The following is an 18,208-nucleotide window of genomic DNA, read 5'->3' on the forward strand; positions in this document are numbered from 1 at the left end:
GAATGGCTGTCAGCGTTAAACAGAAACTTGAAAACAAGATAAGGACCACAATACAGGTGATTGAAAAGAAAGCACTAGACTTAATGCTAACAGATATGAAGGCAGCTTTATGGGTGACACATCAAATATGAGCTGGTGATATTCTAGGTGGAATTGTTGGGAAGTGGGTGATTATGCATAAAAAAAAAAGAAAAGGTGCTTTATTAGAGTAGGTGTCAAGGGAAGAGAGAAATGGTCAGGGTGGTAAAGAATTTTGACATACAGTCAAATCTCGATAGAATGAATGTGGATATAGTGAATTGTCAGATATAATGAAATTTTCATAAAATTTGAATGTGGTTGGTCATGTGGAATTTCACATAGTATCCTACTGCTATTACAAAACCAAAATTCAAGATCTGAGATATTGGTTACAGCAAGGCAGCTATTTGTTCACTTATAGCTCAAAGTATGTTATTCTGGTAGCAAAAAATTGACGGATATCTAGCAAGAGCAACTTGAAATGGCACATTCTGGTTACGCACCAAACCTGTGGGATCCTACTGATCGCATGGTTGAGTGTTAATGTTGCAGAGCACATGTTTCCCATTTAGCGTTGCTCACATGCTGCATATCAATTCAGCAAGTCGCCGATGGGCCATCATCACCGTCAACACGGTTTGCTGACCTGTCGAAGGCATAATGCATGTCTTTTGCCTGGACACAGTCATTTTTTCTTTTTGCCAATATCAGTCTGTATATTTATAACATATGTGAATATAACAGAGGTATATTTGTGTCGATACAACTTCCTTTTAGTTAGGTTCGACTCTACCGAAATGCATAAGAAAACTTGAGGGTGCAGGGGGGGGGGGAGGGGGGGGTCAACGCATGACACGCAGAATTGCATGTGTCTGGGAGAGGCCTTTGTCCCGCACTAAGCAACTCTTTTGTTACTGTGCCTGTAGAAATCGACCAATTTCATCAACAGTTCTTTTACGCATTGCTAAAGATTTCCGTGGGAATTCTGTTGTTAGCAACATCACAAACCATCTGAAATGATGACTTAACTTTGCCCGTTTGTCAGATTGGACAATTTTTAGCAGATTGGGGAGTCGGGGAAAAACAAAACTTTCACTGGAGGTATCGTTGAAACTAGCCTTCAGTGCTCCTAGCACTTCTTAAATAGAGAGATGCAAGAATTGTGCTTTGGTCGACTTGGCAACATAATTTTTAAATGATAGCAGCAGTGAAGACACAGAAGCTTCTCTCGAGTCGTCAGTTTTCCAATTAAATGTATAACTGCTCTATGTATAAAGCAATGGTAGATTCTCATGAGTGTGTACTATTTTGATAATTGTGTTCGACTTATATCAAGGAGCAACTTCATTTTCCCCAGCGTGGGTTGCTTTAATTCATCAGTGCTTAGGCAGCATATGTACAAATTATTAGGACTAGTCATTCCCATTGTGTGGGGCTTTCACTCACACAAGAGCAAGCAGTCGATTTCAGACTGTCCTTTGACTGAAGGTTGACTAGTTGTCTACTCTTACATTTAGAACCCTCCCTGTGCAAAGGCCCTTATTCATTACTGTACAATATCATGCAAGACGCAGTGTTAGTGTACAGCCCTCTATACTTGCGGACAACTTTCTGTGGCTACGAAGGGAAAGCTACGGGGGTGGAGCTTCTGCACATGAGTTACTGTGCCAAGTAGTCCACCAGCGTTTGACAGTGCTTTTGGTTGTTCAGAACAGACGCTGAATCGACGCAGATTCCACATGCGATGGTTTTCGCATTTGCCCAGATGCCGAAGGGAAAAGCTGCAGAATAAGTGAACGTTTACATTCAGTGCTGTGTTTTATCATATTTAAGTGTTGCTAATAAGGTGTTTATGCTTTCTCTTCCCCAGCTTAAACTAACATGGATGAGAACACGAAACTCTTTTCAGAAGCGCTCTCACTTGTGCACACTTTGCCTCCGTAGCTTTCCCTTCATTGCCACAGAAAGTTGTCCGCAAGTATGCAGGAACTGTACAAAGCATGTGGAGGTTCCGGCGCCAGTTAAATGCACACCAGACCACCTTGCTTGCAAAGAAATGCTGATTGAAGTATGAGGAGTATAAGAAATATTGAAGTATCAAGTATGAAGAGGCTTCTGCATAATCCCTGACCTCACAATAATTGCATCACGAGCCTAAAGAATGGAGTAGAAAACAAACCAGTTGCCTGCTGCTATGAGTAAAACCAAATGCTCCCTGTACAATAGGAACTTACTCTTTTTCACATTTGTGAAGCTGCTGCTTTCATTTATAGCATGAACATCAGCCTGGCTAGTACTAAAAAAAAAAAAAAGTTAGGGGGTTTTACGTGCCAAAAGCACAACCTGATTATGAGGCAGGCTCTAGTGGGAGATTACAAGTTAATTTTGACTCCCTGGGGCTCTAAATCTAAATACACAGGTGTTTTTGCAGTTTGCCCTCATCAAAATGTGGCCGCCGCGGCCAGGTTTTGATCTCGTGACCTCTTGCTTAGCAGTCAACACCAAATAACCACAGTGGGTATGGCTAGTATTGATGCCAACAAATGCTCATAATAACGTATTTTCATGATCTGACTTACAAAATCTGGGAACAAGGGACCAGTTGCATATTTCATATATTTGAAATTTTGTTTTTCAGTACTTCTGCTAAAAAATAGCAAATTATTGCTTTCATTTGTGATCTTTTAGATGCTTTTCTGATGTTTTACATAAGAATTCTGAAGAATTGTCCAAGCAATTATTACGACTATGCATCCATTCAAAGCATCAGTGATGAGGATGTAATTTTATGCATTGCAGTATACATTGCGACTGCTGCGTCTTGAAATAAAACGTTAAAGCATAATTGCACTGAAAATGTGCACATTTCCAGTGGTAACGAAGAGTTAAGTTGATCATCATGACGTGACATTCTTCTAGCCACAAATGTTAAAGCATTACTTTAGGGAATTTGTTGCATTAAGTGTTGAGTTTAGTTTGCCTCTTGAGTGCTGCCACTCAGTAGAAAAGGATAATTGCATCATATTTAAAATTAATTGTTTCATATAACAGAGTTGTTTACCCACATTGAGTGTTCTCGCCCAAGTATTATCTAATGTTAGCAAAACACGTACTTCACTATGTGTTGTAACATATCTGCTGAAAACGTCGTTAAAATGTCACTGTTCTAAAGAAGTGTTGTGAGGCAAGCACGCAGCATTGTTGATTGAACTTCTATGTACAATAAGATAAACCATAATAGTCATACTCAGCCATGTCTTGGAAACATCTTACTTACCTTATCCTACTCCATAATATGGTTATATGATTGGATCATAGGGCTTCCCTGTAATGATCTTCTTGCTGGCTACCAGAGTAATTTAGTAAGCGGAGTTCAGAAACACACCTGGCAATAAATGTGACTTTGGCCAGTTTGATTTTCTGGGAAACAAGCAAAACAAGTAGTAGTTCTGTTTGTTGCCGCAGTGCTCCTGCCTGACATTCGAGCCCATTCTTCTTGTGTTTTCTATTTGTGAGACCTTGGCGGCGGATGTTCCACATCTGCCGCCAAGGTTTGTGAGTGGTGGCATTGGCGCCGCAGTAGCTCAATTGGTTAGAGCATCGCACGCATAGTGCGAAGACGTGGGATTGTTCCCTACTTGTTACAAGTTGTTGTTTCATCCACTTTCATTGCCATTATGTATAATTTATTTAATTCAATTAGTAAGTACAAGTAATTCCTCTATGTTGTCCTTGGTGTCATTGTTTGTTGGCTTCTAATGCAGCTGATGACTTAGTGCTTTTTATGATAAGCTTTTCATTGTGGCAAGAAGAAAGGGTTGGGGGTTAGAGGGTACTGGAGGATTGGGCAGGAGAGGTGGCAGTTAATTTGTCCCTTTAATATTGTAGCTTTTATAGTAAGTCATCTTCGAATTCATTTATCCTGGGCAAATCCCACTGATGCATATAGCAGCGCTAAAGCTGGACTTCTGTCTTTCTTTCAGTTTTGTGATGCTATCAGGCGGACACTACGCAAAGGCCATGCTGTTTTGTCAGCCTACAGGGACCACTATTACCAAACTGGCAGCAACTTTGGAAGTACCACAACGTTGATCTGGAGGTTCGGAAAGTACAGCATGGATTCAGAACTACGCGCCAAGCAGATGGTGGAGATGCGCAAGAATGTCCACACCGATTTTCTCAAATCTATGTGGTCACTCAATGAGCAGGTTCTTCTTAAGGTATGTGCTCCTTCCTCACTCCAGTAGTTTTGTCTTTTACTTTCAACTTTACCTTTAAGCCTTTGCTTCCACCTGCCCTTTTTGATGGTTAAATTGAGTAGAAAGTTGACTCTGGCAAATCCTTTGTCTATTAATCATTTTAGAATATCTAAAAAATGATGTAGGATAGGAAACTGAGTGTTTTAATGCACTTCTAATCAACCACACAAATATTCATTTTCATCCATAGAGTAGCAAAAATTTGCTACAAGATTACCAGTGCAATTCGCTCTAAAGTTGTGTTCTAATTATGCAATGTAGGTAAATGAATGTATCTCCTTCAGTGAGATTGTGCATCTGCCGAGCTTTACCCCTTTCCCTGAATCTTTTATATGAGAGTCTCATACGAGAGTCTATCATGCAAGGCACAGAAACATTGTTGTTAGTTGCAACATTTGAAGTGTGTCTCTAGGACAAGAAGACTTTTGCAGCACAAAATAAACTCTCACTATAGTGTTTGCCTTGTTCAATTTGCACTAGCTTTGAACTTTTTTATTTGTCAAGAGAAGGAAGAAGGAGCTTGTCCCTGTGTGATACCTGCATTTGATTTCCTGCTTATAGAAAGTGAACAAGTTTATTTCTTCGTCGGTGCAAGTTTGCTGCGATGTGGTGGTTCCTCTTGAACGTCTGGGCCTGCCAAAGATCGACAACCCGTCCATTCTTGTAGAGATTCCATTTCCCTCAGCACATGGTCCCCCTGCTCCTGTACGATGCCGGTTACTGTCATCTGCAGTTAGAGATGGAATGGTAAGCTGTGACTGTTTAATATGCCATAACATTGTAATGAGTTGTAGCAGCGAGAGTAAGTGTTTAACCCTTTGGCCCCTGAATTGTTTTTGAAGAAAATGTTACCACAATATTGATTTTTTAAAAATGCCTGATGGAATCGGCATATTAAATAAATGCCAAAAATAAATTCACAACAATATATTTATTTGGAGAACAACATTAACATTTCTTTTAATGCTTAAAGGGCCCCTCACCAGGTCTGGCCATTTTGAGCTGACAAGCGCAGAGCATACATTGCATGGCAAATATCGTGTCTGCAAAGTATTATATCGCTATGCGCCACGGAAAGATCTGAAATTTCAAACCAAACACTGTTTTTTTTCTTCTTGCGGCCGCCACACTCCAAGCTGGATGTGTAAGTCGGACGTAGTCATGTGCCTGTGCTTATGTAGTCATGTCCGCAGTGTGACATCGCTCGTGGTGACACGAGACTTTGAGAATTACTCAAGACAACATCTGTTATCTGTGCGATGTATTGCTTGAATTGACGAATTGAAGTTTAGAGAAATAATAGAACACACAGACAGAATGTCTGTGTGATTTTTTTGCTTCACTTTGCACCGAAGCAGGAGAAATGTACTTCTGCATCACCTGCTTGTTCCCATGGTTGTGCGGTCCCACGCGCAGGTACCGAAACTATGCCATCTTTTACAGTGTTTCAGCGCGTGATCATGCTCTCCGATCTGCTTGTTCTGTCTCAGTATTCGTGTAGCACTGAATTATACTGCTAGTCATGTTTCCTTGTGTGCAGTGCGCAAAATCGTGCACTGTGCGAACGATACAACAGCTTGCGCGCAATGTTATCGGCGCAAATGCGTAGCGCCGAAAAAAAAAAGAAGAAAAAAAGAAGAAGAAGAAGGTGCTCGTGACGGCGGGTCTGGTATGGGAGAACGCAGGGAGAACGAATTTTGCTTATGTAGGCTAAACGGGGCGAGGGGAGAGAGTGCCTTGCTTGGCAGTGGAGCCCTCCTGCTGAAATCATGGGTTCGCAGCACCGAAATGTTTCACTTTGCTATTAATGAGCCGATTTTAAAAAATTTTTTGCGGCAGAAGGCTTCCTAGAGGACATGTAACAACTTCCAGTGTATAACCAAAATTTGCTATGGGGCCTTGTGAGGGGCCCTTTAACAAAGTTGGCTACACCCCACTGCTTGAAATCGGCTTTTACAGCATCAATAAAGTAGAAAAAAAAAGTGAACATCCCAGAAACGACTTCCATGTCCTGTGAGAGTTGTGACCCAGCTGACTGCCGCGTGGTATCACATTTAGTCATATAGGAAAGCCTCATTTAGTGTGGTCTGTATTAATGGCTTTGCTTAGCGTGCTGCCTGCCAACACCACTTTTCCTATTGCCAGTTTTAAAACTGCTTCCACCGTGATTTAAAATTTTTGCAGCACCATCTGTGAGAGAAAAGCATAACCAATTTTGTGGATGTGCTCGGACCGTATTTGGTGACACAAATTGGCCCTCTTTACACCATGGATTAGCCCAGCTTGTCCACAGCAGTTGGTGTGCAGAATGTGGGGTTGTGCCTAACTCGTCTATGGGAGATAAAGGGTTCAACCTTCAAGGCTAACTGGCAGCTGCATAATCGTTCTGCTAAATGAGTTTCCGAAAGTGAAAAATTGGCATCCATCCTAATTATAGCAGGAAGCTACAAAGGAAACCCATACGGCTTTCTAAGAAAGGAAATTTGTTGTGATCAGTGATTTGAACCCGGGACCAACACCTTTTCGGGGTGGTCACTCTACTATCTGAGCTAACCAGGAGGTCAGCAGATCGCAGAGCAAGGGCAAATGAACCGACAACTTGAGTATCATGAAAGGGAAAAATTTACATCTACCCAAATTGTAGCATGAAGCTACAAGGGAAACCTATTTCCTCTTCCTTGCGGGCTTCCACATAACTAATTTTCCATTAATTAATTACTGTGGAAATCTTCCACCAAGTATAGAGGACAAAGCTTTGTTCATTTTCTTTCATGTGCACTAAGCTGGAAACAAGCATGGGTAGCTCATGTAAGGCATTTTACGTGTGCATAAATTTACCATTTGCCAAAAAGGTTAGTGCAAGCAGCAATAACGAAGCGCTGATGACGAAGCGCTGATGATTTTTGCAAAGGGGGGCGCAGAAGCATTTCGGAAGAAAGGAGACCTGGATAGGAAAGGTGCTCACTTGCAACTAAGTATATCTTCAGAAACAAACCACCAGGAATGTTATTGCACATGCGCTGCCATCGAGAATTGTGAAGAAAAAATATTGACAATTTTTCTAGAAAAAATTGCATAAAATTTATAAAAAAAATTCTATAAATAATGTTCCTGGTGGTTTGCTTCTGAAAATATACTTAGTTGCAAGTAAGTGTATTTCCTGTCCAGGTCTCCGTTTTTCCACAATGCTCCTGTGCTCGATTTTGCAAAAACCATGTCAGACCAACTAGCCCAAGAGCTTACTATTCTAAAGAGCTGATGCTTGCAAAAATTTTTTCTTTTTTCCCATGCATTAGGGGCATGTTAAAGCTCCCCTGGTGGTCAAAACTAACGCAGAGCCCCCCCACTATGGCGTGCCTCATAATAAAATCGTGGTGTTGGCGCATTGGACTCCAGAATTAAGTTCAATTAAAGATCCTTAATGTGAAGCATTCCTTGCCTCATTGAGGCAATTTGGGGTAGGTAGGTTTCTGTGTCACTGCGCTCCAACTTCCTTCAATAAAAATAAATGCACGACCTATGCTGGAATTGAACCTTTGTCTTTCAGCACAGCAGTCTAACCATTAGACCACATTTGCACATGTACATATCTCGTGCCAAAGCCAACTTAGCTATTTGAGGTGTTTGGCACATGTGTCATATGCCAGTATTTCGCATCCTTTTCTTGTGACAGCTAGCACTTTGAGATGCTGCCTTGGACTGCACTGTCTTTGGAATTGGCCCACGTTCCCCAGTCCTGTCCTCATAGCAGCTCATTAGGCTGTACGACACCGCCCTCCAGGTTGAATAGGTTTTAATGTTTCTTCACTGGAGTACAGATACAGTTGTTTGAATGTAGAGGTCGTGACATAGATGTAGGTGGGCATGATTGTATAACGCTTAGTTGTGCTTCTCTCACTTGTGAACGTGCACTATGCAGAACCCAACACTTGGCATGTCCTAAACTCAGGTTGAGTGGCCAGAGTACATATCATGCTATCATCGTCATACAATCATTGTCACCATCATCATTGCCTTGTCACTGTCAACACTCATTATTCACACAAACACACAGACACACAACTGTGCACCTTGCACAAACATGCTGGATCACATGGCAGCACTTTGTAAAACCCCCAATGATTCTGGATAGCCAGCTTCCTGGAAAGTGCTTTGCATGATATCGCTTCTCACATTGCAAGGAATTTACATAATTTCTTGCCTTTGTTACTTGTTGACACTATGCAGCAGTGTACTGCCAATGGCAGAGCTTCTTTAACGGTGCTTAATTTTGTCTATCCCCCTTCTCTCCCCTGGACGCACACACGCACAGGCTCGCATGTGCATGCACACACACACACCCATCCACACACCAATGGCACACACATGCATGCGCACATGTATACATCGCAGAGAGAGAGAGAGAGACAGACAGAGGATGAGAAATTCTTCGTGCAAGCAACTCCTAGTACTGCACGAAGTCAGTTCTACACGTAAAAGGTGTTTTTCTAAAATGCATGAATGTAGTAGCTTATCTAAATGATTTTTTGTACAGCTAAGCAAATACATTTTTTACGCACTTTTAGAGCTTGTAAAGCAGACAGAAGCATACAGAGAAGCGTTCGAGCGTAATTATCCTGGTTATAGGTTACTGCTATTTTTTTGTTAAAGAGGTTCTAGTTCAAACCAGGGCAAGGCTAGCACTTGAAAGAGCTGTTATTTATGGCATTTTTGCTTTTTTTGTTGTTGTGCCAATGAATAGTGCTTACTTGGCTGGAATTGAAGGTCATGCCCAAAACATTGTTTCTTTCTTGTTTGCTTTAATTTTGTTTCTTTTTCCCTCTTGCATTCAGCAATCACTGCTGCCAAGCAACCTTGTCAGCTCATCTGATGTCCTGCCACCTTCTCATGGTCTCATATTGCACTTTCACGGTGGTGGCTTCATTGCCCAGTCTGCTGAGTCCCATGAGGTGCGTAAGAGACTGCATATTAAGACTAAATGCAGTCCAGCAGGACTTGAAATTCCCTTGTGAGTCGCATTTGTGACCTGAATAATAAGAACAAGGTGTCTATCCCTAGAGAATACCTAAAAAGCACAAAGGAAATCGAGAGAATATGCTCTTTTGAAAAAAATGAAAAGCAAGAAAAAAAGTAACAGGAGAACAGGCAGAGAATTCTAGCCCTATTCACTATCGTAAGGGAAACTTACTTCTTAATATTTATGGTGGGATGTTTAACAACGTAACAAAGAAAACCATTTTTCGGAACATATAAAATCTACAACTTGATGTGTCTCCTAATTTACGAAGTGCTAGAACTAGCCAAAATGCTTAACACGTGTGGTTCAATTATTCATCTCATTATGCACCATGCCGGGCCTAATTAGGACTCACAATAAGGAATTGTTATAAATAATCAGCTGGCGCAGTTCATCACTATTTTACAAAACACCATTTTACCTTTCTTAGAGCAGCAGTGGTTGTGGGTCCACAAGGAGAACTAGTCAGAGAAAAACCAGCAAAGATCAGGGAATATGAAGACATAAGGTTGGCGTACATCTTGCAAGGTCTCTTTTGAATTGTAAATGTGATGAGATGTTACTTAAGAGAGTGATCTACACGGTTTGTGCAAAGTATTACCATCGCTGATACTTTTGGTATAATTTTCTGCTCATTCATTTTCTTTTTCATTCATTCAGCACATACATTCTGGAAGCAATAAGAAATATGCCTGTACAATTTACTCAGAAGTATAAAAAAAAAAAAAATTTAGCTAGCTCCAAGTGAGCATGACCATTGTTATGAACGTACGCCGCAAATTATAATTGGGAATGGCTTTAGTTTCACTCTGCACTATCTATTACGCTCTTGGCTACTATTCAAGAATTGGTTGAGCTTAACAGTGCTGAAGTTAAGACTTTGAAACAAGGTACCTAGAATAAGTGCAAATGGTTTATATTTACTAAACATGCTGTGACTAAACATTCTTGCTGTGTGTTTTGCCATAGAGCAAAAGCTTTTTTTTTGTTAGTTTGATATATTATTTCGAATTCCTGTAACTTTGTTCATTTTACATTGGCATAGAGCAAAAATGTTGCTCCTACAGCTTAACTGCTTGATGCCACATGTTGCTTAACAGTGTTTAACAATTAGTAACGACTTACTACAAAGTAGTAACAGTGTTTAACAATGTAGTAATGACTTACTACATTTTTGTTTCTTAGCCACTTGTTTCAAACAGTTGTTATAAGCTTTGGCCTCATTTTGATGGAGGAAATGGGTAACCTGGTTCACATTTATAGGGCAGCTTTCTTAATTTTTAATTCTTTTTATTTTGGAAGGATTTGTTGTTGGCACAGTTCTGTATGACACTTAACATTTAATTGCATGTTGAGAGTTCTAAGGTTCTTTCATTAATAGTTAAAATAGCTTAACCTTGAACTGAGAAATTGTTTACCCAGGAACAACTTGGCGTTGGAGAGCTTTTTCAAAGTTTTGTTCTAAACAAGAAAAATGCTTTTTTTTACAATACACTGATATGCAACAAATAACTACAGTTAAAATTGTGCTACGCTGCTTTTCACTTCAGAAGCTCGATCTCACATGAAAAATCTTTAAGCAGGGTGCAGCACGCAGGGCAACATAACAATCCTTGCAGCAATAAATTATTTTCTTGCGACTTTTGCGTTCTGCACACAGGGCACACATTTTGTGCTACTACTTCTTGGTTGCTGGTGGGTCATGGAAATCCTGAAAGTGCCTTGCCGAAATCTGATCTCAAAAGTCGTTCTCATCTCTGTTGCCAATTTCGCTGTCATCACTGTTGAGCTCCAATACACGTTAATTGATAGTGTTGTCACTCTGCTCCAGCAATGCCACACTTTCACTATTGGTAAAAGATTTTTTGCCTCTTCGCAGAATCTATGTTCAGAAGTTTGGTGCAGTTCGCGCAAAAATTAAGAGTTTCCCACTGCCAGAAAGTTGCATATCTATTGCACCACGGGCTCCCCACTTTTCTGTCTACAATACCAGAGTGGTGCCATTTAGAAAACAAACATCTCACCACCATTCACAAGCTTTTTTTTTCTTCTGAGAGATGATGGAGCGCATTCTACTTGATGAAAAATATATTTCCTTTGAATCTGGCTTTTCTCTAGTGGGGGCAGACTCGTGCGTCTGTAGACGCGCTCCCCAGTTGAGGGGTTAACAATGTGTAACAGTTTTAACAACAAAGATGTTGCTTTGGGATGAAAGTACTGGAATTAATATTTGTGCACGTTCAAAGATATTGTGTGTCTAACTTCTTTAAAGCCAAATCTACTTTGTTTCTCAACTCTATCCTGGGGCACACAGCACAGTGCTTTCTATGTCGGTCATGGTGGATGAATAGCAGTTGCTTAAGCCTCTCTCTTTTTCACACATTTCTTTTACACTGCGTCTGCTCTTATTTTTCTATGTTCAGATTTACTTGAGGGACTGGGCTCGCCTGGTTAATGTACCAATCCTCTCAGTGGACTACTCCTTGTCGCCAGAGAGCCCTTATCCACGGGCATTGGAAGAAGTGACCTTTGTGTATGGCTGGGTCCTCAACAATTGTCACAAGCTAGGTACACTCGCCTTTCATGTGTTTCCCTTGGGTGTTTCGTGAGCACCCATTTTTGTGTGTGGCATTTTCTGGTATCAAGAAATACACCGGGTGTGTTTTGTTGGACATTGGATGAAAACTACTGAGTGAGAAGTGAATTTGGCTTCCTAGTGCGGTGATTGCAACCTGTTCCCGTTGTCAAGTGAAAGTGAACCTCACTGGTGTATATCTGTATCTCAGTGTGTATGCAAGTTTCACCATATGACACTTTGAGTAATGGGTCGTAAGTTTTGTACAAAACTGTTTTTACTCTACTCAGTGGCAATCTCGTGTGCCTTGTACCCGTGCATATATCCCCAGCAGCTCTCTCGCCACTTGCTTTGAAGGGCCTGGCAAGGCGTAAGCTTATTGCTACCTTGGTTAAAGGTACCATAGTGAAAAAAGGAGAGGGGAACAAGTTAGGCTTAATTAGAACACATTCTTTCGTTTACTCTTTCACTAGCGCGTGTCACGTCAGCAAGATTTTGGCTTCTGAGCTTAGTATTGGTGCCTACACTATTTTTTTTTGCAACTGGATAAGCAGCAATGCAACACTGCACTTTTAATTTCCTGTTTGCATTTCATTTGACCACAACAGTACAGAAATAGTTCAGTGCAGCCCTCACCCCTGGTCACGTCCCACAAGGCAGCCACAAACCTGCAACGAAGTTGAAGGAGATGTGTGATACTGCAGGCCTTTTGCTCTCTATGATGCATAGCTGCTGCAAGTTGTACAGATCCTCCCAGATTTTTATCAGTATGCAGGTACTTTTCGCGTGCATAGCTTAAATATCTTCTCGTGATAGGCTAATGACTAAAAATCGTTTGCATGTACTTTGTCCCACATTAAATTATGCCTGTCTAAGGAGCCTGGAATTGCTGAACTTGGCAGAAGTATGCATCAAGCAGCCGCAAAAGAATGTGGCATGCTTCTTAGCATTGCACTAAGCTGTGGCGCTAAGTATCGCATACTGTGCCTGGTTAGAGGGAAGCTCCGAGCTTGGACTCTCTTTTTTGTACTTGCCGCAGCTGCACATTCATCAATCTGTACAGATCAAATGCAGATGCTGAGCTATCAAAAGAGCCAGAGCTAGTAGCCCTCAGTCATAATCTCGCATTCTTATGGGATGTCTACATGGGCAAAGAAGATCTGGCTTTGTTACTTGAAGTTGAAAGGAGAATAGGATTTTCTGTTTGGACTTCAGTTTAGCTGTAAAATACATGCAGTGCTTATTTGAACTACTGGTGCAGGGATGATAGTGCGATCAATTTACCCATACAAGAACCATGTAGGAGCAATAATAATAAGAAAGACAGACAGTTCATTGCTTCTTGTGGGCTCAGTTTGAAGAAAGTTTGCCACTGGGATAACATGTTCACGACAGACCCAGAAATTGTTGGATGTTTCACTGACATGTTTTACAACAAGTAGTTGCTCTCTACATGAAGTTTGTTACCTATAGCACATATAGATTGGCTCAGAGAATGATAAAACAGAGGGCAGCTAGAAGTAGCAGTGAAAATCTCTAAAAGAATTCAGATAATGCTTGCTGTAATTTTACTTTTTAATGCAATGTTTTGAAACAGTTTCTCACTAAACCTGCCATGTTGGCTTAGTGGTTACCATGTTCTACTCCTGTGTGAAAGGTTACAGGTTTTATTGATTCTTGTCTGCGGCGTGTGCATTACAATGGAAATGTAATGCAAAAATACTTGGTAAAATTTAATTCGGGATCTTCTCCGCGGTTCTTTCCCCCATTCCCTACTACAGTGTGGTCCGAACTCAAGTACCGGTTTGGGTTACTGAGAGGTCATTCAATCAACCAATGAATCAACTTTTGACTTAATATACCTTAGTTGCACTTCTGTCTGTCATGATGAACTTCATTGCAATTTGCAGATGGCTTGTCTCATTCTGGTTAGATGACATGGAAAACAAGTAAAGCTACACTGTGTGTGCATGCTTTCATTGGTCACTTGTATACTGCATTTTTACTGGCATTATTGGGAACATTGCTTTCTTGAGTCTTTTTGTACCTTCTGATCTGAAAAATTAAGCACACAACTAACTCTTGCCAATATATAGCTATCCTCAAACCTTTATGTGACCTCAAGAGTAGCAGTGAGCTCTTTACTTTGACTAACACATTGTTATCTACATCCATTTCAGACAGTGGTGCACTTATATGTCTTTTGCTGTAGGCACCATGATGAGCCTCTTGCATGAAGGAGAAATGACCTTTGCATTTAGGGTTATGCTTTGAAGAAGGTCCAACATGCAGTCTGCCGCAGTTTCAAAACCGTGGAGCAGTGATGATTGCATGGTGCCTGTTTGTGTATCGATAAAGATGTCGCAATCAGTCTGTTAAGCCATTAATGTAACATGCCTGGCTCGCACAATACGAGACGTTGTTGAGGGCTTCCATTGTTTCGGTTCACTGATAAGACAGGCGATAGCTCGGCGAGGAACTGGAGTACCTTGCTCTGAATAGGCTCAATGGTAGGGTGGGTCAGGGCCCTAGCATGCGCTCTGCTATGAAATGCTTTCCATCTACCATACTGTGTGTTTATTATAGAAGCTTATTCACAGAATCTTGTGAGCGGATGTTTTCACTTGAAGTGTACACATTGTAAAGCTGCAAGTGCTTTCTGCACTAATAAAGCAGCAGCTAGGGCAGCCTCATAATATATTTGACGGTTGGAATAAATCGGCATATAAAGAGAAAGAGAGTAGTAATAAAGAAAACTGTGTGTAATCCAAGATAGCATGTTTAGATTAGGAGCTTGAGCACTTGTAGTGGGCTCCTCTGTAAGGTCCTACCTTTTCTGTGTCCCACTTAATTTTCTTTATTATGAGAGGGACCTTGTGCTGTACCTACTGGCTGTTTCAGTTTAATTTCCTTTAATCAGCAAATTTAAACAATTGTAATAGCTTAGTTATTCTTGCTGTCATAGCTTTGGACTGAGCTGTTCCTAGTTCTATCTGTAACTCCGTCTATTGTTGTCTTACATTAGTTCCCCTTCCTAGAGGCATTGACCTTTTATTTAATTATCAGAAGTTTGAATTGACCAAATTTGAATTAAGTATGGCTGGAAACTAAAAATGGAGTTAATATAGAGAGCAGTAAAAAAAAAAAAAAGACTGCCAGCATCATCTCTGTCATCGTCGTTAGCACCACACAAATTTGAACATATCAGTACCTTTACACCACAAAACTATAGACAATCGTTCACTGGTAGTGTCTGCCATATTTCTGAGTATTCATACTTTATCAGTGTCCTGTCATCAGCTGTGTTTGGCTGTTCTACTGTGTGAAGCCAAAAAGTTTTAATTAATTGAAAGCCTTGGTTGAATTAAAAGGTTTCAAAATGCCATAAAATATGTGCAAGACAAAAACAAGATTTGTTTGAATAAACAGAAATCTTGAATTACCAGTGTTTGAATAATTGTGAATTAACTGTATTTAAGCCTCTTGAGCTACACTTTTTATGCAGCTTCAAATGCAGTAATACATAAAATATTAATAAGGTTCTAGTTTGGACTGGTTGGCACATATTGAGGCATGCAAACCCAAGAGTGCACCTCAAGACAGAAAAGGAACCATAGGTTTCATGCTGACCACCAAAATACACTAACAACTATAGTTGAGAAGGTCTTGTTGCTGGGTGAGTCGGTACTGTTAGCTGCACATTAGTGTATTGGTGGAAAAGGAAACCCCCACATAAAGAATAGATGCGTACGTAAGTGCCACTAATCTCTGTTTTGGCAGAGGTGCTTGTGGCATATTCTTTCTGTGTTTTCATTTTCATTGAAATAAATCACATTCAGCTAACAACCAAATGTCTTGTTTCTAAAAGCAGCCTCAAAAGGCATGTGGAAACGCATAAGTGAATAGGAATATCAGCATGGTGTTCTATTTCTTTCATTGCTAGTGCCAAGGATAGGGAGCTGATACATGCACATTAACATGCCAACGCATTGAAAGAGTTCTTACATGCATACTGTTTGCAGTATTTTCTCATTATTTTATGCTCATCTAAGAAGTGCGGTTTGTACCTCTGTCAGCAGGCAGCAAAACACAGGGGACTTGTAGCTAAGAATTAGTCTAACCACAGTAATGTAAGTTAAGTGAGTGTGGTGGTCTTGTATTATCTAGGTGTTCTTGGATGCTGCGTGATAACAAAACAATAATTTCTTGCACCGCTTATAGTGCTTTAATTTCTGGGGCAGGCAATGTGTTTAGGGGTCATAAAAGAAGATGGGGGAAAGAGACAAAATCTAACATTATGTGCACATGGTAGCTGTCGTAGTTGATGTGGCCATCACTGGAGATTGCCTGCTGCAAAGGTGACGAGTAGGTTTTGCATTGGCAGCTAAAATGTTGCTCTGTAGAAACATGAAAATTTGAGCCAACTGTACGTAGTAAAGAGCAAAATTAATGTCCCTTTGCTGACAAGTGGGCAATAAACATTTGGCTTAATAGTGCCTGAGTCAGTGATTTTCCTTGACTGTCTATAAAGCATCTCTATGGCTTGAGTGGCTACAGGATAACAATGTTACAGTGTATTTCTAGCTGTGAACTGGAAGATTTGGATGGTAGGTGAGAGAATTGGTTGTGATCATGCTATCTCAGTGTCCATTGATATTTTTGGCGATGGAGGTCAACGGCCTCGTTGTAGAATGTTGCCATCTTGCCTTCACTGGTCTTGTTGTGTGTCTCACAATTGTGCAGCATGTACTGCGAACAATGCAGCTGCATACTGAACTATGCCTAACGACTATTATCGTCAGGCTAGGGGAGTTATTCGACAGGCTACCAGAAATTAGTACATTTAACGAATGAATTGTGAGTGTGCGCTGACTAAGACAAACAGCTTTTGTACAGAATGCACATGAATGCATGTCAGCATACCTGGTGCTGTGGTTCAGTGGCTGCATTTTAAAAAGAGGACATATCTTTGACCCACAACGATACTCGTCATCTGTCTTCCTTGCATTTGCTTTCCTCAAAAATTCTGTGCCCGTTACTTTCCTGTCAAAAATGCTGCGTCATGCTCATACCAGGCATATCGTGAGAAGCCAACAAACAGACACCAAGGACAACATACGGGAAATTACTTGTACTTATTAATTGAATTAAAAAAATCAGGGAAATGAAGGTGGTTGAGAAAACAACTTGTCATAGGTGGCAAACGATTCCTTATCTTCCAATCACGCACGCGTGCGTAATGAAAGGATGTGGGATCATTTCCTACTAGCGACAAGTTGTTTTTTCGTCCACCTGCATGCGTAATTTCGAAGATGTGGGATCGTTCCCCACCGGCGGCAAGTTTTTTTTTGTCCACCTTCGTTTCCCATTAATTTGTCATTTCTTTAATTCAACTAATAAGTACAAGTAATTTTCCCTATGTTGTCCTTGGTGTCTTTGTTTGTTGGCTTCTCATGATATGATTAATAAAAATTGGGCCCCTCAGTTAACCCCCCTTTCTTCTTGTTCATACCAGGCATGCCGTTCATGACCAGTAAGTACCGGCTATGCAGCAATAAGGAAAAAAAGGCATACAGGATAGATGACGGTTATTGTTGTGAGACAAAGACATTCCACAAAGGGTGCAAACTGTTCATAGAATGTAGGGCATTCTATTGATTAATTTGGTTTTGACTTTAATTTCTGCTGTGGTGGCTGCATTCCTAAATGGCTGAAATGCAAGCACACACATATCGTGCTTTGAGGGATGCGCATTCAGAGAGGCCGAACTGCACACCTTGTTTGTGCTTTTCTGTATCCCCCCGTGTTTTCTTAGTCTTACAGTAGCGCTGTTTACCACATTATGTTGGGAACCTTGATTTCTTGTCCTGTGCAATCAGCAACGAGTGAATGAATTATGAATTATGCAACCTGGTGTAGTTAAGCACTTGTTTCACGAGCTAGGGACAGTAGTTATGAATGAGACATTTAGCCATTGGCAGTGCGCAATGTAGGCTCATAATAATTCAGACTCTCGCAATTTGAAAATTCCAGTTATTTCAAACAAATCTTGCAATGAATTCATCATTACTGACTTCCCAGGGCAATGCAGCAGAGCCACACACAGCTGATGACAGGACATTCATAGAGCATGGATGGCCAAAATGTGTGCACATTCAGTATTTTGGCTGCTGTGTATGTCGAGGGGCTTCTGCCATGATTATGCACCATCTAGCTGGTGTCAAATGTGCAACACTCACTGTCCCACATTGCTGCACTGTGCTGCAGGGGCTATGGCATTCTACTCTGGAGCACGAGGTGGTAGGTTCAACTCTGGGTGACTATTCTGACGGGATA

The 18,208-nt window shown here is 40.8% G+C and overlaps 1 protein-coding gene across 1 annotated transcript in view; it reads left to right on the forward strand.

Annotated features, from left to right (window-relative positions):
- The window catches only part of LOC135902058 (hormone-sensitive lipase-like), a 40,971-nt gene that overhangs the window by 7,123 nt on the left and 15,640 nt on the right, over positions 1 to 18,208 (forward strand). Inside the window, exons 2-5 of the mRNA XM_065431959.1 lie at positions 4,005 to 4,241; positions 4,842 to 5,027; positions 9,113 to 9,229; positions 11,721 to 11,865. Coding sequence (XP_065288031.1) covers positions 4,005 to 4,241; positions 4,842 to 5,027; positions 9,113 to 9,229; positions 11,721 to 11,865 — 685 coding nt within the window. The remainder of the gene's footprint in view (positions 1 to 4,004; positions 4,242 to 4,841; positions 5,028 to 9,112; positions 9,230 to 11,720; positions 11,866 to 18,208) is intronic.

Source organism: Dermacentor albipictus, chromosome 4 (genome assembly GCF_038994185.2).
Source record: "Dermacentor albipictus isolate Rhodes 1998 colony chromosome 4, USDA_Dalb.pri_finalv2, whole genome shotgun sequence".
Taxonomy (NCBI): Eukaryota; Metazoa; Arthropoda; class Arachnida; order Ixodida; family Ixodidae; genus Dermacentor; species Dermacentor albipictus.